The following is a 19,404-nucleotide window of genomic DNA, read 5'->3' on the forward strand; positions in this document are numbered from 1 at the left end:
ACGTTGTTCTCCTTCAGGCAGTGCAGAAGACGGTGCTGCTTTTGACCTCATTGCAGCCAAGATTATCGGGAAGTCTTTGGTGAAGGGCGCCATGGAAAGTCCTTTGAACGTCTGCTACATTGACCAAGCAACTTTCTGCCTCCACAGGACCCTGCAGAGAGCTCAGTGCCCAGGGCTGCTATGACGGGCTGGGGTGAAGGCAGTGTGGCACTGGGGAAGCCAGCCCGGTCCTCGGCTGGCAGCCCACGCTGCCGTGCGAGATCCGACTCCCGCTGCCCTGACACCCTGGGCCTGCGGTGGAAGGGGCCGGGGGCCGGAGCGGGGCTCGCTGGCGTCCGCAAGAGCCGCTCCACGGAGGCCGAGCGGAGCCGCCGGGCGCAGCCGGGACACGGCCCCTCGCAGACGGAGCGGGGAGCCAGGCGGGCGCGTCGCCCAGCGGGCTCGGCGCTGTCCACCTCGCCGGTGCCCGGGGCCGCTGGGCGCCAGGAGGCAGCGCGGAGGCCGAGCCCTGCGCGCCGCCCGGCCGGCCCCGGCTCCCGGGCTAATCATTAACCGCCCCGCGGCGGCCCCGAGCAGCCGGGCTGCGCCCCGCGGCTCCCGCACAGCCCAGGGACCAGCGGCCGCGCACCGACCCCCGCCGCCGCCCGTCCCCCGTCCCCTCGGCGCTGTCGGGGCACCTCGGCGGGGCCGGCGGCCGCGCCGCCATGGAGGGCGAGGCGAACGGGACCCTCCACCCGTCCTGTGGCGCCAGCGAGCCGCCCTACTCGCAGGAGCTCCTCCAGAGTAAGTGCGGTCGCCCGCCCGCGCCGGGGCGAGGGGGAGAGGCGTGAGGGAGAGGGGGCTGCCCGCTGCCAGGCGGCCCCTCTGCCCGCCGGCCATCCGTTAACGGCCCGCTGCCCGGCCGCGCGCCGCCCTCGGCACCCACCCGCGGCGGATGGCGGGGGCTGCCTCTGCCTCGGCCCCTGCTTCTGCCCGCCCCGCCGCCCTTCCTCCCCGGCGAGGAAATCCCCCGGGCGGAGGCGGGCGGCCGCCCGTCCCGGCCGGACCTCCGCCTGGCAGGGGGCCGAGCTGCGTCCGGCTTCGGGGAAGGGAGAGGGGACGGCAGCACGGCCTCCCAGCCCGGGGCTGCGGGTGGGGTGTGAGGGAACAGGGTGGTCGGCGAGGGGAAGGGCGGTCGGCGGGGAGCCCCGGGGCCTGCCGGTACCTGCCGAACCGGGCTCTGAACCAGCCCATACACCTGCGCCTGGTCTCAGGCTGCCCCGTGGTGAGAGCTAAGGTGTGGAGACGTCCGTCCACGGAGATGTGGACTGCTCCGCCTGCAGCCAAGTCTAGAAGCGTTGGGGTTTTGGAAGCAGGTTAGGTTAAAGCGGCTGGGGCAGAGGCTCACCTTTGCAGGCACTGCTCGGTATGCCTTTAGGTAGGCTACAGCCACAGCGGGAGTCAGTGCCAGTGATGAGCATGAACTTCTAAATTAAGCACGACTCCACTGCAGTGCTTTCTTCTGTCTCCAGAAGCACCTTTCTCGGGAGAAAATACACCTCGACCATCAGCTGTGGGTAAAAGTCGATATCCATAGCCAGTGTCAATGGAGGCATAAAACTCGTCAGCCGTCAGTAAATGTTGATATCCGTATCCAGCTTTAAAGGAGAAGTAAAAAAGGATTTGGTGAAGGCATCGAGTTTTATCTCAGGCTAGATATATCAGGGGCTTATCCTTACATTGATCGTGTGCCCCACAAACTTCCACTGAGCCTCTAAAAAGTTTGCATGCCTAAGAAAGTTATGCACAAACATGCCTATGAACATACAATGGAAGCAAAGAACTAATACTGAGTAAATAAATTTTGCTTGTAGTCTGCCTGGAAAAGTTCCCAGGATATGTATTTACTGTATTCATTTATATTATGTGTTATGTATTTATATTCTGTTACGTATTTACATTCATCTAAGGACATTTGTCCTGGAACTCCACCTTTCTGAAGGGCACTTTTGCATAATGCTTTGAGAACATGCAGGCATATTTTTCCCATATGCTGTCTGTGGATCCTGGAAAGATTTAGTCATGAACGTAAGTTTTAAGTATTTAAATCATCCTGTGGAGTCAATGGTCTACCTAAGTAGTTGAGTGCAAGTCTTTGCAGGAATAGGTTTAAGAAGCCCCTCAGAGATGGTGTCTTTACATTAAATGTTTGGAATGCTTATGAAATAAATCCAAACTGTTTTCTTTTCTCTCTCTGCAGGCCTTGACCTACCAGGGAGATTTCTCTATGCAATCTTGACTCTGATGACGCTAATTGCCAATCTGGTGTTTATAGAGGAAGCGGTCTACATCTACAGGAAAATCCCCTCCTCCAAAAGATCAATCATAATTTGGATTAATGCTGCAGCTCCCGTAAGTTATCATGGAAAAGAGATAAAACTGAATGCTGAAAATAGGATTTCCCTGAAAATCCACATGAACCTGCTTTATCTCTGCCCTTTGTACAACCTTCCTCCCTTTCTCTGTAGGTGATCGCTACTACTTCATGCATTGGCATGTGGATTCCTCGCTCAACGATGTTTACAGATTTCACAGCAGCAGTGTGAGTATTCTGCTTGTTTCTAGACATTGCCCTAAACCCTGAATTTCTTCCCTTTAAACATCTGCTGCTCCTGGTAAACACAGTCATTTTGTAAATTTAACGATTTAGTAATTTTTGGTTTGAGTTGAAATCTCTTGGCAGCTCTTTTCTGGGAAGTGGAAAATGCTGAAGCAGTTCCCAGTGCTACAGTCCCCTAGTGTGGGAACCTCAGTATGAAAGATCTGTGACTCGCATGTAATTGATCCCTTGGATTGACAGCTTTGAAGTAATACTCTTTCTCTCCCCTCTCCGCGTGTCATGTGGAATAAGACTCTGACCTGTGACTTCTCTGTGCTTTTACTAATGATGAGCCATGGAGGTCTACTATTAATGGTGGCAAGTGAACCTCCGATGAGTATATCAATGTAAAAATGTTCCCCAGTTGTCCTGATAAAAGCACTTTCTGTACAAGCATGACAGCTCTGACATAAACAGAGAAGAACGGAGAAATGGGGCCCTTGCTTTCTGGAGGTCATGGCGCAACCCTGGTAGGCAGAGACAGGTAGGGGGATGTCGTGGCCTTGGACGCTCCACAGTTGATTTTGGGATGATTTTGGAACCCACTGCAGGACAGTATCACAGCCTGTCATAAATAGCCTCACCCCTTGTCGCATTGCATTTACTAAGAGAGCAGAGTAAAAAAGAAGGGAAAACACAGTAGTAGGGAACACTGTGCGCATGCAGCAATTTGTGCAGGTAGTGTAGATTACCAAAAACCTCCAAGGATCCAGTCCTATGGCACTTTAAGCCTGTCTGAATCCCTCCTTCTCCCCTGCCCAAGCTGCAGGTTCCTGTCCCCTCGCTTGCATCCACTACCACTCACATTCTCCAGCCGCACAGCAAGCTCCTTCAAAGAAGCAGCGCAGCTGAAGAGGACCTCTTCTATTTGGTGGTGTTGGATTTCAGGGAATCAGTTCCCTAAATCAGTTTGGGAAAGAGAGGAGAAGGCGGTTGCACAATTCGTAGTTCCTGGGAAGGGTTGAGAATGTGCAGCTCGTGAAGGAGGGAGAGGTGGGGTTGCAGCAGTCAGTGCTTGGATCAGCTTTGGCTGTGGAGGAACCACACCCGCACTGGGCTAGCACATTTAATGATAGCTAAATATATATATGAACCTAGCTATGTTTGTTGTTGTTTTTTTGGTTTTTTTTTTTTTTTTAGAGGAGGAAGAGGACTTGTTCTAATAAGTTTGGACCAGTCAGAATTAGATAACTGATGGAAAAATATGGCCATAATGACTTGGGCCAGAAAAGCCTGTGCTTTAATACTGACTCTGCCACCAGCCACCAGTGTGGCTTTGGGAAATTCCACAGCTGCTCTGTGCCTCAGTTTATTCCTCTTTCGGTGAGGTTAGGGCAGTTCTGGCCCTCCAAGGTGATGGAAAGCAGAAGGGTTTTCACAGCTAGTGCTAGAATTTTTGTTGATTTCAAAGCACAAGCTGTAAAAACCCTGGACAGACGGCATCACTGGCCTGTGCAGGCATATGAGAGACACACAGGCAAGTTCAAGCTGGCATTTTCTTCCTCTCCTAGATTTTTTGCCATAGTTATCCACAAGTTCCTGCTGATGATGATTAAAGAGTGCGGAGGTCAAAAGCTGCTCCTCAGGCGGTTTGAAAATGGTCGCTTCAAGATCAGCACCGGTCCCTGCTGCTGCTGCTGCCTTTGCCTCCCTGGTGTGCGCATCACTAGGTGAGTTGCCCTTTAAGATTTCCCAGCTAGAAAATGGCTGCTGGAATTCAGCCAACTTGGCAAGGCCAGGCTTGCAAAGGGGAGGCAAAGGGCCTCCCCGCTTCCCGAAAGTCAGTCTCCAGCTGTCTCTTTTGAACAGTGCCATCACTTTGGGGCTGTACACCACCACTAATTTATTTCATTTTAATAACGCAGAATTTTGCATGAGTCAAGAGCACGAGCTCTCTCAGTTTAAACCAGTGCAGTGTTCCCACTCATAGTAATGTTGCGCACTGTGGTATCTCCGCAACTAATCCCATTCTCTTCCAAGAAACCATTTCTGTAGTAAGCAGTGGTCTGTGGGAGGAGGAATTTCTACTCTAGAAAACCTAATAATGGAGATTTCAGTTTCTTTTCAGTCCAGAAGGGAATGAATGTCTCCAAACTGGGTATTTTTCACAAGCAGAATTGTCAAATTGAGGCTGTCTTCAAAGAAAATTTCTCCTACTTCGATGAAATTGAACTCTTTCATTCTGATTTTGTCTTTAAAACTACTTCAGATTAAAATAATTTTTAGAACAAAAAATAGATGTAATTCCTGGAAAGCTTTGATCTCAGTGAAATGGCATTGTCTGGTGAAGCAAAAGCAAATCTTTTCTTCTACTAAACTTAGTATTAAAGCACCTTTGAGAAGTAGGGTGAGGATGGAGAGCTGCACCTATGGGAGCCAATATACTGTAACAGAAACCCTGCCTCCTTTGAGCACTGCCTGGTGGGGCTTCTCCTCTGGCTAGTGTCGCCCTGTCATTTACAGCCGCTCCACAGCCTGGAAGCCTCATATATTTCCCAGGGCTTTCCTACTGGCACAGAGTATGAGAGTGTTTCTCTCATTAAAAGCAAAAGCTGAAGGACTGAATGTGCAAGACAGACTTTTCTATGAGGGCCTGGTCATTAGTGTCAGAGGGACCTTGGGGACTTTATGGTCTGGTTAAATGAAAGCGACAACAGAACGCAGCATAGCGGTTTGTTATCCTCTTGCAAAAATTCTTAATTTTTATTGTAATAATTCTTCCTTAAACTGCCTCCTTTGGTATTAGAATCTAAACTCTTTTTTCAATCATTTTATTTTGATGGAATAACAGTAATTATTTACATGGAGGGGGCACCAAGAAGTAAACCAACTGAAAAATATACCTCCAAAAATGGATGTAATACAATGACGTAAAATCAGCAGCTACTGATAAGGATCTAAGTGACTCCTACTAATTTTCATGGGCATTGGTTCAGGCTCGTTTCAGCAGTCAGAGCTGAAGAAATGCCACGGGACAGAGCTGTGCTATAGATCTAACATGTCACCAGTATATTTGTTTTTCTTTCCATGTCTGTCACCCTCTGTATAGGTTTTGGTAGCTGGGAGTTTGGGAGAGGATCCTTTGCTCTGCCCTCCTGTTGATCCGTCCAGTGACAGCTTACCCAGGATGATATTAGCTAATATTAACTCCTTTCAGGAGTTAGATAGTGCCTACTACTGCTAGGAAGAAGAACAGCTGCCTGTTTAAAAAAAAGGCTTTTTGCTCTGCAGAGGGCTTAGGGCTCCTTCTCTGGCATCTGTAGCACTGGGAAACCCATCTGCTGTCTCTTCTTCTGACTTCTAGCCTTTTCCCGTTACAGGGTACAATTTTTTTTAAACATCGGCAAGCTATGCCAGAGAAAGGTCAGTCTCATATTCCTCCCGTAGGTATCTTCTGGGGAAACAGTGAGCTACTCCAAGGGAGGGATTAATTCTTTTAAAAAGCCATATGCTATTGAGCAGTCCTGGGAAAGCTAACAAGGTACAGTGGACAGATGAGGCAAAGTAACAAGCCATACAGTGCGGACAGATGTGGCAGAAGAGGTCTGATGGTTAAGAAAGATAGACCTGCGTCAACAAGGAAGACAATTCCTGGCATTGCAGTGACTGTACCGTTTGTCATATTATTCTTTAAAGCCCTTTGGGAATAATAAATCTTTGAAAAGGCACATGTGCTAAATGGCTGGCCAGTTGTAGGCCCTCCCACATGTGTTTGTGCTGTTCATAACCCTGTGCTTATTAGCTATATTAATTGAGCAATTCCTGTAATTCCTGGTTCATGGCTATATCCTGTAATGTACTAAATGGCAGCCTGTTGTCTGCTGAGGCACCTCTGATGACAGTCTCAAGGGCCCAAGGAGCTACAGTGAAGACAACATTAGCAGTACGGGAAATACAGTGATAGACTAAAACGTGGGCCAGCTGTAGCAGCCACAGCTTGTCCTGTGAAGACTGAAGGAGAGTTCAGGTCAGTCAGCTTTCATGTCCTCTGGTAGCAAGTGCACCTGCCCCTTTCCTGGTGACCTTTAATGCTGTCTGGACAGGTTACTGTGTTCTGGACACAGTTTATACTGACAGAAGTAAGGAAATCCTGAGCTCTCCGGCTGGCCTTCTGCAGTTGGCCAAGTGAAAGATAGTTCCTTTCTCCTGCTAGAGTGCAGAGGAGCAAAACCAGATGCTTACATGGTAGTATTCATGATGCATTGAAAAACTACCAGTCCTTTCACCTAGGTCTGCATGATTCCCTCTCTTGATCTGCCACAGAACTAGGAAGTGTCTGAGGAGGCAGGCTGAATTGCCCAATTTCATCAGAAAACCGAAACAGTAAGAGAACAAGGCAATAGCAAGTGGCATTAATGTTCAGAAACTGGTTATGCTGCTACTGTCTCTCTGGTTAGCTTCGGGGCAGAGAAAGACATCATGTTTTGCCCAGCTTTGGTTAGTATGTAATTGCTGCAGAACAGGAAAAGTACTATTTTTGTAGAGACTTTACTAAATAAACAATGGGTAATTCTTGGAAAGATTTTCTAATCTTGAAGCTGTTCCTCCCCAGATTTTAGCCCTACAGGAATGGAAAAGTTTTGCAATTGACAGTATTCAAAAAACGTTATTAAGGTTGCTAATAAAATTTTGGCCTATGTGATTTTTTTTTTTTTTTTCCTGGCCAGGCGAACCCTCTTTTGGTTGAAGCTGGGCACCTTTCAGTTTGCGTTCCTTCGACCGGTGCTCATGTTTTTATCAATAGTGCTTTGGACTAATGGCAATTACACCCTTTACAATGTAAGTAAATGTTTTAATCAGAGATGGTCCACAAAATCCATAGGTTTTAGGGTTGATGTTAGTATCTTAGCCTACAACTAAACTGTCAAATCTGGGAACACTTCCAAGTGAGTCTTTACTGTATTCTTTTGAGACCCTGAAGCATATAATTTCTGCCTTCCTCCAGACTCTCCATTTCCTGGCTTCTCTTGGAAAGAAACTGGGCATCAGGGTGGGTTGGGCATCATATTATGCTCCAGTATGTTTCACGGCTTGTATGGTTAGAATAGCAGGACTGCAAGTTGCCCTGTGGGATGTACGTGCCTTGTGTTTTGTAAGGTACAGCCTTAAGAAACACGTGTACGTACTGGCATGTAAACAGGAAGCCTAATTCTATGTTTTTCTTCAAATCATGGTGATTTTCATATCTGTGTGAAGTAGAAAGAGTACTGTACTCCTGCTTTTTACCATGTAAGCTGCAAGACGATGGAGATGTCTGTATCTGCTAATAATTTTGCACTTCTTGGATAACTCAGATTAAAAGTAATATTTTTTCTGTTGTTTCATAGTATAAAATAAATGACCCCTCTGAGATGTCATGCTGAATATGCTCTCATGAGCTGCTGAGCACTCCCAGGTGTTGCTGGGGTCAGATTGAGGGGTTGTGTCACTTGTTACCTTCCCAGGCTGAACAGATTTACATGTCTGTGCCTGCTGGGTGAGAGCACTGTGCTAACACTCCAGTTGGTACTGTGAAGTTTCCCCACGCAAACCTCAGTAACAGCTGCTGCCATCAGCTTTCATGGAGATAGAAATAAGCATTTTAACATCTGCATCATCCAGTTCACAACTTCTTCCTGGAAATGGTAAAATGCGCTGTAAAGTTTTATAAGTACGCTTGTTTGATTTGCTTCTCAGTTATCTCCCAAAGGAGCTGCAATATGGATTAACTGCTTCGTTGGTGTCCTCACCATTATCGCTCTGTGGCCAGTTGGAATCATGTTTCAACAAGTTAGGACTCTCCTTATCTGTAAGAAGATCATCCCAAAGTTTGCTCTTTATCAGGTGAGAAGTTTAATATTTCTGATAAGAATTTCTCTTAACTGCTGATATAACACTGTTTCTCTGGTTCTTGGTCCTTTGTTGAAAAGTTATAGTATTTTTTTTTCCCATTAAATGCACTGTGCAAAGGCATATTTTTACCTGATTAAAGCTGCATCCCTTTGAAGCACTCTCCTTGGCTGCTGTTACATTTCAGCTTGAGCCAATTAACTCTGGTCTCTCAGGAGTGCTGGAGATGTGAAAGCCACGTAAAATCCATTCATCTTTAGGCAACTGAAATCAAAACAGCACCTTCTGCTGGGCTGAAGGAGGCTTTGTAGATGCAGTATCCTGAAACACAATGTTAAAATGCTGGTGTGTACTTTTAAAAACTAGGAGAGGATGTAGAGCATTGTGGAATGGCTGTTGTTTGAACTCTTTCAGCATGTCACAATGTTCTGTTTTGACAATATTTTTCTTGGCCATTCTGCACTTCAGAGTTAGAGAATAATGAAAATACTGGCTGGGAATCATTAAATAGTAAGGAACAGAACCAGATAGATTAGATTGAAAAAGCCCAAGGACAGGGCCACCCTCTTCCACATCACCCTGAAGACAGTACAGCAGAATCCTTGGATATACATCCTTCTTGAACAGGACATATAGAAAGGCTGGTGCACTAAGGTTTCTGTTAAGTAAATTATTAAGAACTTACAAATGCAATAAACAGGATAGTCACACCTGCAAAGCTGCATTAGGGTGAATCCAGGTTTAGGATGGCAAATGCTATTAATCCAAGGCTTTATACTCAAGCAGTTACACCAGCAGCTAGAGAGATACTTCGATATCTCCAAGCCAGCGAAGGCCTAGCTCAGCGAATAGCAGGTAATATGATGTGCAAGTGATTGTCGCTGAAGCTAAGCTGTGAAAAGTCCTTCATCCCTTCTGGCAAAGAAGCCAGTCCCATATAACTTGGGGAGCACCACATCTCCCTGCTGTGGCAAAAAGAGGAGACAACAGAAAAAATGTTCTTTGAGTTCTTCCTCCACTAAGGGAGACCATAAGCTCATCGGTTAGATTAACAGGAAGTTTTTAAAACTTTGTTACCTATTATTCAGAGCTCAGTACTGTTTAAAATCCCAGCTGGGAGCTCTGTGTATATTGCACAGAAGGGCTGAGAAGAAACACTTCTCAAACAGAGGTTTAATTCAATGCTCACATTCAGAGCAATATCATCCTGACCTAAAGATGAATTCTGCAGAATGGCAGGCAGCCTGCTGGTAGATGGGAGGAGAGGGAGGGCAAGAAAGGATAAATGAGGCAAAAGAAGGTCTGTTATGAAAGCAGAATTGTTGTGTGAACTATAAACCCTTTCCTGGTAGCTAAGGCATCTGTTTTCTCTTTCTGGTGCAGTTTATCCTCATTCTGAACCACTTGCAGGCAGCTATTATCAACATCCTGGCCATGCAAAGAATTATTCCCTGTGCTCCACCACTCTCCTCTTCAGCAAGAGGAGCATGTAAGTTCTTTTGGGAAGAATGTTGTTCACTTGCTTATAAAAGTGCCTGTTCAGTGTTGCTAACGGCAGTATCTGGTGTTTTCCCAACATATTAATTTCCTGGGATGATGTAGCTTTTGGAGAATCTAAGTTTTTACTGAAAAAGCTATAACAAAACTTTTATAGCTGTCATAGTCACAGAGAAAAACTTGATAATGAGAAGAGTTGGAATCAGAAATGAGAGGACAAGAAATCAACATGCATAATTACTGTTAAATATCTTGCATTTTGAATACATAACTTATTGCATGCTTATTGATGAGCAATACTGTAATTCTGTAACTGATTTTATTGCTAAGTGTGAGAGACACTCCGTTAAGAGGACAGGATGGTAAAGTTTGTTCCTTTTGCACAGATGAAAATTAATACGCCAGGTATTCACTTTGTGTCTGATAGTCATTTTCCCCTTTTTGGGGTTTCTCTTTGCCTCCCTTTTTTTTGGCAGATATGACCCAGCAGCTCCTCATCATGGAAATGTTTCTGATAACCCTAATCGCAAGGGTGGTCTATCGGAGAAGATATGATGACCTAGAGCCTCCAGAGTGTACGGCTGAAGAAGCTGGGGACAACAAGCAAACTCCTAAGATTATCCTTAATGGTGTAGTTAGTGAAAATGGATGGCCGAGGGTTTAGAAGCCCCCTGTGCTGCTGTTCTGCAGGAGCTGGAAGCTCAGCTTCAGGAGCTTGTATATTCTTGCACCACAAATAGCCACTGTCCATGTCAGAACAACTTCTGACATAAATGCCTATGAGCTGCAGTACTGAAAGGACCACTAGTGGAAAGATAACCCAGTTTATTCTCCAGTAATATATACATGGTATGAGTGTTTTCATACTATGTAATTTAGTAAGATTTCATACCACGTACTTTTATGCTGTTATTGAGCACTTGATGGTAGCCAAACTGTCTCAGAATGTGATTTTATTTTATTTTTATTTTTTAGCTATTCGGATGGCTATGATTTAGAGTTAATCCAGAGTCATACTTGTTCATCTCTTTTGACTTTTTAAAATCTTATTTCGCCCTGGATAGCTGTCATATGTCCAACACAGCATTTTCCCATCCTTCCTTCATTAAAATTTATTAGCTCTCACTCTATGCCACAAACTCAACACAGCTAATTCTGACTAGCAGACACATTTGCATATGTTTATTCTGAAATCCCCAAACCTGTCTGGGCTCTCCACCTACAGAAATTATGATCTCTTTAGGGCAAGACTTTTTACATTCCCTGGCAATTCACCTCCTTACTTAGTAAATACACAGTTGCTGCTTGTAAATACGTCACCGGCAGATGTTCTTCCTAGGGATGGCAGATTCTCTGTCTCTGGCCCGGAAAAAGAACGTAGGAGTAGAGTCTGAGATGTCTTCTGCCACTGGTCTGTGATACGTGGTGCTTTGGTTCTCTGCTTGGAAAATGGGAATAACGATACTCAGGATCCTTGCGCCAACGGTGTCTGTGGGGATAAGAGCAATTGAAATGAATATTGGGAGTGCTGGTTGAGAGCCGGCTGAATATGAGCCAGCAGTGTGCCCAGGTGGCCAAGAAGGCCAACGGCATCCTGGCCTGTATCAGAAACAGTGTGGCCAGCAGGACCAGGGAAGTGATTGTCCCCCTGTACTTGGCACTGGTGAGGCTGCACCTCGAATCCTGTGTTTGGTTTTGGGCCCCTCACTACAAGAAAGACATTGAGGTGCTGGAGCGTTTCCAGAGAAGGGCGACGAAGCTGGTGAGGGGTCTGGAGCACAAGTCTTAGGAGGAGCAGCTGAGGGAACTGGGGTTGTTCAGTCTGGAGAGGAGGAGGCTCAGGGGAGACCTTATCGCTCCCTACAACTACCTGAAAGGGGGTTGCAGAGAGGTGGGTGTTGGTCTCTTCTCGCAAGTGACTAGCGACAGGACAAGAGGAAATGGCCTCAAGTTGTGCCAGGGGAGTTTTAGACTGGTTATTAGGAAAAATTTCTTCAGCGAAAGGGTTATCAAGCATTGGAATGGGCTGCCCAGGGAGGTGGTTGAGTCACCATCCGTGGAGGTATTTAAAAGATGTGTAACGTGGTGCTTAGGGAAATGGTTTAGTGGTGGACTTGGCAGCGTTAGGTTAAGGGCTGGGCTCGATGATCTTAAATGTCTTTTCCAGCCTAAATGATTCTATGGAACCTCTTTCAAAAAAATTATTACCTCCGCAGCTTCTTCACCCCAAATCAGACCTGCCCAGGCGTTCAGTAGGACTTCAACTATTACAGAATCTTTTCAATTCACACCCATTTCTCTGTTTTGCATTTTTAAATTTTTCCAAATGATCCTGCTGTTCTTGGATGAACCTAATTGCTTTGGTTCAACACACTATAAAATATAAAATGATACTGTGTTTAGTAAGCATTTGGATATTCTGTTTGTTGGGACAGGAGCTGCAGCACCATATTCTAGTACTTGTCTATCCTCGTTTAGTCTGATCCCTAGAAGGAAATACCCATCCATGCATCAAGAATGCTTATTCCATATGCAGGCTGGGAAAATGTTTCATGTTGGAAAAGGTGTTAATAACACCTTTTACCTATATAGTATGAAATATCATCAGAGCAAACCTAGGCAGATAGAATCATAGAATGTTTTGGGTTGGAAAGGACATTTAAAGGTCATCTAGTCAAACCCCCTACAATGAGCAGGGACATCTTCAACTAGATCAGGTTGCGCAGAGCCCCGTCCAACCTGACCTTGAATGTTTCCAGGGATGGGGCATCTACCACCTCTCTGGGCAACCTGTTCTAGTGTTTCACCACCCCTGTAGTAAAAAATTTCCTCCTTATACCTAGTCTGAATCTGCCCTCTTTCAGTTTAAAACCATTACCCCTTGCCTATCACAACAGACCCTGCTAATAAGTTTGTCCCCATCTTTCTTGTAAGTCCCCTTTAAGTAGTAAAAGGCCGCAGTTAAGGTCTCCCCGGAGCCACCTCCTCTTCTCCAGGCTGAACAACCCCAACTCTCTCAGCCTTTCTTCATGAGAGGTGTTCCAGCCCTCTGATCATTTTTGTGGCCCTCCTCTGGACCCCCTCCAACAGATAGTGGAGCTTTATTTTTAGTTTACAAGGAATTAAAAAAATGCTTTCAGTTTAGGAATTGGTGGAAAATGAAATATTCTGAAAACAGCTAGTGAACCATCTGGAAGTAGAAAAGGGGGCTGAATTAAACAAAATGTTTTCTTCTTTCTGATTGAGGTCAGAAATAATATTTGCTTTAACAACAGAAGGATTCCATTATAGTAGAAAAAGGGAATTTTTTTTGAAGTGGTTGAAACAATTTTTATATTTAATTTTTTTCTAAGGCGGCAGTCTGGGAAATTAATACAGATTCTTGAACTCATTAATGTGAGAAAATCTGCACTTTTCCCTTGAAAAATAATTTAGGCAAAAATTTTCACTCTGCATTAGAGCCTGTCAGTAGAATTAACTGGGATCAGCTAACATATTCTTAACATGGGAAATCTTCTTAATGTATTTTCAGATTATGGCTATTAGTATATTCCTAATGTTGCTTTATATCAGTGTAACTTAGGCCACAGGTACATTTGTAGACTTGCAGAGCAGTACTTAATTTCATAATGTCATTGGGAATGGTTGGCTGTGAGTTCAAGCAGCTTCAAAAGTGGGAAATAATATATTTTGAGTTGGTAAGGAATCTTTGTGAATTGCTGTGGAAAAGACTTTAATCACTAGAGCAAATGAGACAAATGAGCATTACCGGAAAATGTCTTCGTCTTCTGTAGCAGTTCTTCATGGGGCATGCCTTGGTGGGTGGGATCTGCAGCATGGCAGAGCAGATCCATGCGCCGTAGCATGGACAGTGCACTGAAAACCAGATGGAGTGTATGGAGAAGTGGTGGTCTCTGTAGGTCCAGCGAAGGCAGCTGCCGGGGCACAGCAGGAGTCTTCACCCGTCACTGTTGGTCTGGTTTTCTATCGTGCCTCTGGAGTGCCTGTTAAATATATCTTGTAAACATCAGTGTGGGCTTGATTTAGCCACAGGTATCACTAGCTGTCATGCTTTTGGATAGATATTTAATATTTTTTGTGATCTTCATCTGACATACTTCAATAAAATGTACTGTGGTGATTGTCAAGCAGACTTCAGATTTGGCAGTGAAGATGTTTCTTTTTACTGTGTACAGTCATGGAGGTCTTACTACAAAAATCACTCGCTTATGCAGAACCCTTTTCAGAGCAAAATTGGACATACTTTATCTTAAATATGTGCCTAAGAGCTTTCCCGAGTTACAGCTTATGTGAATGCAGCAGAATGCATGGGTCTTATTGTTACAATTTAATTTTTTTTTTGAGCTTTTTAAATTAAGAATTTCTTCCCCACCTCTGGCTCAGACCAATAGCTGTAGCCTGCCTAATCTAGGTGTGGTGTCTAGGTAGGCGTCTGGGAGCCAGCAGCCAGGGGCAGCAGATGGCCTGCACTGCAATGCATTCATTCAGGTACTCTTGAAATTAAAACATTGCAAATCACAACCTCCATGCTGGACCTTAGGCAAGTCTCAGCATGGAAAAACAAAATAGCTGGAAATTCCTCCAGTCTCAGTTCTGATAAGGACCCCTTTCAGGTCAGTGAAAAAAAATTGCTTTCAATTACATGTTTGTGATTAAAGCATTTGAAAACATTTAATGAAAGCTGGAAGATAAATTTCACAACTCATTTTATACAGCTGCTGTAAAGTAATAAGTGTTAAGGTGACCACATAACCTTTATGCTATGTTTGCTTGGGATTATCGGGTGAGGAAGGGTAAAGATAATTTTATCGGTGTCTTTTGTGATGATCATAGGCATCAGCACCATTAAATAGAAAGATAAGCATACACAGAGATGTGTGATTGAAGGTTAAGAGAGTTTAGGCATTTGGAAGCAATTCATGAGAACACAGGGGAAAAGATGAGTTGCATGTTTTGGGTGGCCATGCACTAAAGATGCAGCTGTGAAGGTGAACACTGACCATGAAGCCTCCTGGAGTGTCACGCAGGGGTATGCAGCGTGAACAGCACACACACAAGGGCGGGGGATGAAGGCTAGTACCTTGGTAATGTTGCAGGAATGGGCTGGCAAACAAAAGCGGCTCAGTGCTCTTCTTCTCCATCTGTCATTCAAGCTATTTTTTTTAAAACAACACTAACCAAATCCCTCCTGTTCAGAAGACCATGGTGCGGGCTCCTGTTGGCTGCAGCATGGGCAGTGCTGGAACCTTGCAGAGGTCCCCCCAGCAGACCTCCTGGCAGTGGTAAGCTGTAATTCCCTGGGTAGGGCTAGCTATGGGGAGCAGCGAAGAGTATATTTAAGTGCATGCCTTTGTGTCAGCAGCAAAGGCCTCATGGCTTAATACCCAAAGGATTTGTTTCAGGTGTTAAGAGGGTGCTCTGCTGATTATAGACCTTTCTACCCCTACATCCCCCCTCCAATTGTCCTGTCCATTCCTGCACCCTCACACTTGCCCCTGCCTCATTCTCCCTGCCTAAGAGAAAAAAAATGCGGAGTGCCTCTCAAGAAGGAGGTGCAATGGTGTAGGCTCATGCCTGAAGACCCAGGGCAGCCAGAAAACAGCCTGCTTTCAATGCAGTGTCTGTTTCCAAAGAAAGGAGAAATAAAAAAAAAAAAAAAAAGGACAGTACAAGAGCTGAATTGTGATCCCATGGTTGCCAGAGCTGGAGTAGGGGAAGAAGTTAGGTAATGCAATAAGGATATAAACAATGGCAAATTGAACAAGTTAGGGAATAGGTAGATTTAGTGTAAGCAGTAGCGAAGCCCAGAAGAAGACTCATGGATTACAGAGAGACAGATAGCAGCCATTTGCTACACAGCCAATGAAAATACTAGAATAGGCCTCTTGCAACAACTCCACCTATTCAATACATTGCCACTTGGCTTTCTTACCCTTTTAAACAAGGTCTGACTGCTGCTGACAGTTTGAACGCTACCACTTTTATTGACAGCCATTCATGTGTTCCTTCAGGACAGTTCATGAATCTGCTTGCACCTCCCTAGCTGCCATGGAAAATGGATTGCTATTTTTAAGACACAGTTTGTGGGGGAAGAAGGCTAGATAGACACTGAGTTTTTTACTGCTTCAGATGCCTTTAGAAGTGTTAACTAGGTAATTCTAACAGTTGTCTGGACTCAGTAAGCAAGACCATCTTTGTTTTAGCAAAGAGGAACTGAGGTAGAGAAAGCTAGAGAACTTGCCCAAAGCCACACAGGGGAATTTTGTATCAGCTAGGACCAGGCTGCCGAAGTTACCCAGTCTCACCTCCCTGCTCTCAAAAATGCTGCCTCTTAAATGTGGTAAGATCACAAATTAAGCTAAGAGTGTCTGAGTTAAAGAATGGTTAGGTGAGTTAGATCATGGTTAGATAATGCATCCACCAGAACAATAAAATGAGTTGCTCTCAGCATTCATAACCTCATTCGAGAAAGAGCTACAGGTCAGAGTATCTCTTTGTCAGTTGTGGGATTGGTGTGAAGAACAGACCTTTGTATTGTTGACTTGCAGGAGAAAATAGGCAGAATATCTTAGGCTATTTTCCTTTGCTAAGTCACACCTTAGTATAACTCCCCACAGATCATTGTGCAGCCTTATTAGTAGACATACTGTCTCCTTCCGTAACCCTTCATTCTTTACTTCTCAAAATTCTAGTTCCTATTAAAATGTCTCTACATAAAGACAACCAAAGCAGCACATTTAAAGAGCTCAGAACTCTGGTTTTGCAGAATATTCTTTTTTGCCATTTCTCAATTCTTGTCACCCTTTCTTTATGTTCAAAAAAGCTTGTTACACCTATACTGATGTCACTTAATGCCAAATGATCAAGCAGTTGGTGTGCCAGCATAGCATTTGAAGGCACAGGTGCTTCGCAACATACCTAAGGCAGCTTGAAGTCTCAGAATATCCTTTATTGTTCTTCAAACAAGGAAAAGAAAGCCCTACTGCAGAAAGTGCATTAAAAAACAGGAAGAAGATTTTATTGAATAATTTTTACATTTCTGTGGGAGAAATCAGACTTAAATTTTCGCAGTATTTTGGACATTTTTGGTCGGTTCTAGGGAGAGAGAATTGCCTGAAGGCAATTTCCCTTTCACTTGAGGATGTCTCTTCCCTTCACAACTACAAACAGGCCACCATCTTTAAGACCTGACTGCCCAGCATCCATTGTGCAGTTAGGGTCACAGCATATGTAGAAAACTAATGGTAGGATAAAATTACTTTTGTTTCCTTTAATGCAATTTAGCAGCAGAAAAGTGTCAAGTTTCCCCTCTAGAGATTCAGGCATCAGATCACAGATGTGTTCTGGGATCTAAGGCATAGTTTTGATACGTCCTGAAATGGGTTTAGGCATTTTAGCAAACTGCTAAGCTGTGAGAAAGCGCTGCAAAACACTCTCGCAGAGCAGAGCCGTGAGAAGAAAGGTAAGATTGCTGGCAAAGGGGAGAGTGTTAACACAGGGATAATTAGCAACTCAAGGGTTCTTGAAGAGAAAAAACAACATTAAAAACATACAAAATCCTACAGAAACAAAACCAAGTAGCCCGAGGATGGCAGTTTAGCAGTGTCAACGATCAGCCCGTTCCCAGCAGCAGCAGAGACCAGCCCTTCCCCTCCTGACTGAACGCTGCCCAGCCAGCAGTGACTCCTCGGGTGCCTTATCAGGGGTGGTGAGCACATTAGCTTGTTAGCTCTACCCATGCATTGTGTATATTGACCAATAAATCAGAAGTTCTACTCTTTTAAGCCGTGAAATCCTTTTTGCAGAGGCTTGGTGCGTAGCAAAAAGCACCCAAATGAACTGAAAAAGGGAGAACTACTTAGTATGGGCAGCACCTCCTCCTGTATCACCCTTTGAGAATCACTGCCTTAAGAACCAAAGGAGGAGTTAGAAATAGTATGAAAACAACTTCTGAATTTATTTTTAACCTTTCTTGCAAATTACTGAAAAAGGTGAGTTTCTGTGTCTCCTTGTAGCCTTGCCATACCCAGTCAGCAAAGGGTGTGAGCTAATTGTTAAATTCAGTTCAACAAGTTCCTCATTAGGGGGAAATTACCTGAGTTTGAAATCTGCTAATTTTCCAATCAGGGTGAGTGTTTGCACTTGTGATTTGGAAATAATTAACACATGGTATAACATCAAAACCTATGTAAAGGCTAATGGTAGAAGGACTAATTTCCTTGGCATGAAAATGGTGTGCTCGGTTTCCCCAGAGCTCTATTACTATCCTTTCGGTATTGGTATCGCTGTGTAGGGTGTTCTAGTATTTATTTAGCTAGATTCTCTGCAGAGTTGTACTTCTTAACGTTAATTCTGAAAAATGGAACCATTATTTTCTAAGCCTATGAGTAATTTTTTTATTTTGAAAGGTGCTGTATTTGGTTCTTCTTCTTCCTGTCCATACAGACTTTCCCAAAATTATTCACTTCTATTATCTCTAAAAGGACATCATAAACTGTTATTTTAGACTAGGGCTTTAGCCTGAGTTCTCCAAAATGCACGTTCCAGGAGAGCCATGTTCTGATCCTTAAGGGCATTCCTGGGAATGTGAATGCCCTGTAGTATTTAGAAAGAAAAGATGTCCAGGTAGGGCAATTAATTAGGAAAGCAGATGTGTACATAGGAGAAACAAATGTAGTTGGAAAACACAAACTGATTTTCTACCTTAAAGTCTCAGCTATTGATATAACCCTGATCATCACCGCTTCTGTATATTATCAGATAATACTAGCTGGTCTAAACCAGATATTATTTCTGGTAAATGATGCTACCCTTAGAGCATGGCACAAGTACAACTCAGTGCATTAGTGACCTCTCACCACAAAGTGTGTAAGGGAGAGCAGCGATTTAATCTCCGGTAGCTGAGTCAACTCCACCCAAGGGTGCCGTTAGCCCCGCTGGTGTGACTATACTGCAGCTTATTGACAAGAAGGGTGTGACTTGACAGCTACAGACAAGCTACAGCCCATTCCATGTGAGCAGACAGCGTGCAGCTAGAGCACAGGTATATTATCTGGGCTAATGTCTAGCCTAGAAGCGGTCCAGTTTTGGCCACAGGTGCAGTGATGCGGAGCGTGGTACGTGAGTTCTGCTTGCCCATGATTAGCACGTGGGGGTTTTCATTGCCTTTTGTCACTGTATTGCCTTTAAACTCCTAAGACCTCCAAGCAGAGCCTCCCACAAAAAAGCAAGCCAGCAAGGGTAAGGTAGTTTTAAACGGCATCCGATCTACCAAGGCTTTGTCAAACAGCATCTTTTAGGCAGAAAGGCTGCCCCGCAAAGCCCTACGAGGGAAACGTTGCTCTTTCTGCGCAGCCCTGTCCTCTCGCATGTCCGCGGATATCTATGGCAACTGTTTGCACTGAGATAGGAATTGTGTT

The 19,404-nt window shown here is 44.7% G+C and overlaps 1 protein-coding gene across 1 annotated transcript; it reads left to right on the forward strand.

The window, feature by feature from the left end:
- Nucleotides 1–704: 704 nt before the first annotated feature.
- On the forward strand, nucleotides 705–10,628 carry LOC104251843 (organic solute transporter subunit alpha). The gene is made up of 8 exons (XM_059825733.1): nucleotides 705–783; nucleotides 2,240–2,391; nucleotides 2,508–2,581; nucleotides 4,150–4,308; nucleotides 7,306–7,417; nucleotides 8,315–8,461; nucleotides 9,851–9,956; nucleotides 10,441–10,628. Exons 1-8 carry the CDS (start codon nucleotides 705–707, stop codon nucleotides 10,626–10,628), a joined length of 1,017 nt encoding a protein of 338 aa, XP_059681716.1.
- The last annotated feature ends 8,776 nt before the right edge of the window (nucleotides 10,629–19,404 follow it).

The sequence above is a fragment of the Gavia stellata genome, chromosome 1 (assembly GCF_030936135.1).
Source record: "Gavia stellata isolate bGavSte3 chromosome 1, bGavSte3.hap2, whole genome shotgun sequence".
Taxonomy (NCBI): domain Eukaryota; kingdom Metazoa; phylum Chordata; class Aves; order Gaviiformes; family Gaviidae; genus Gavia; species Gavia stellata.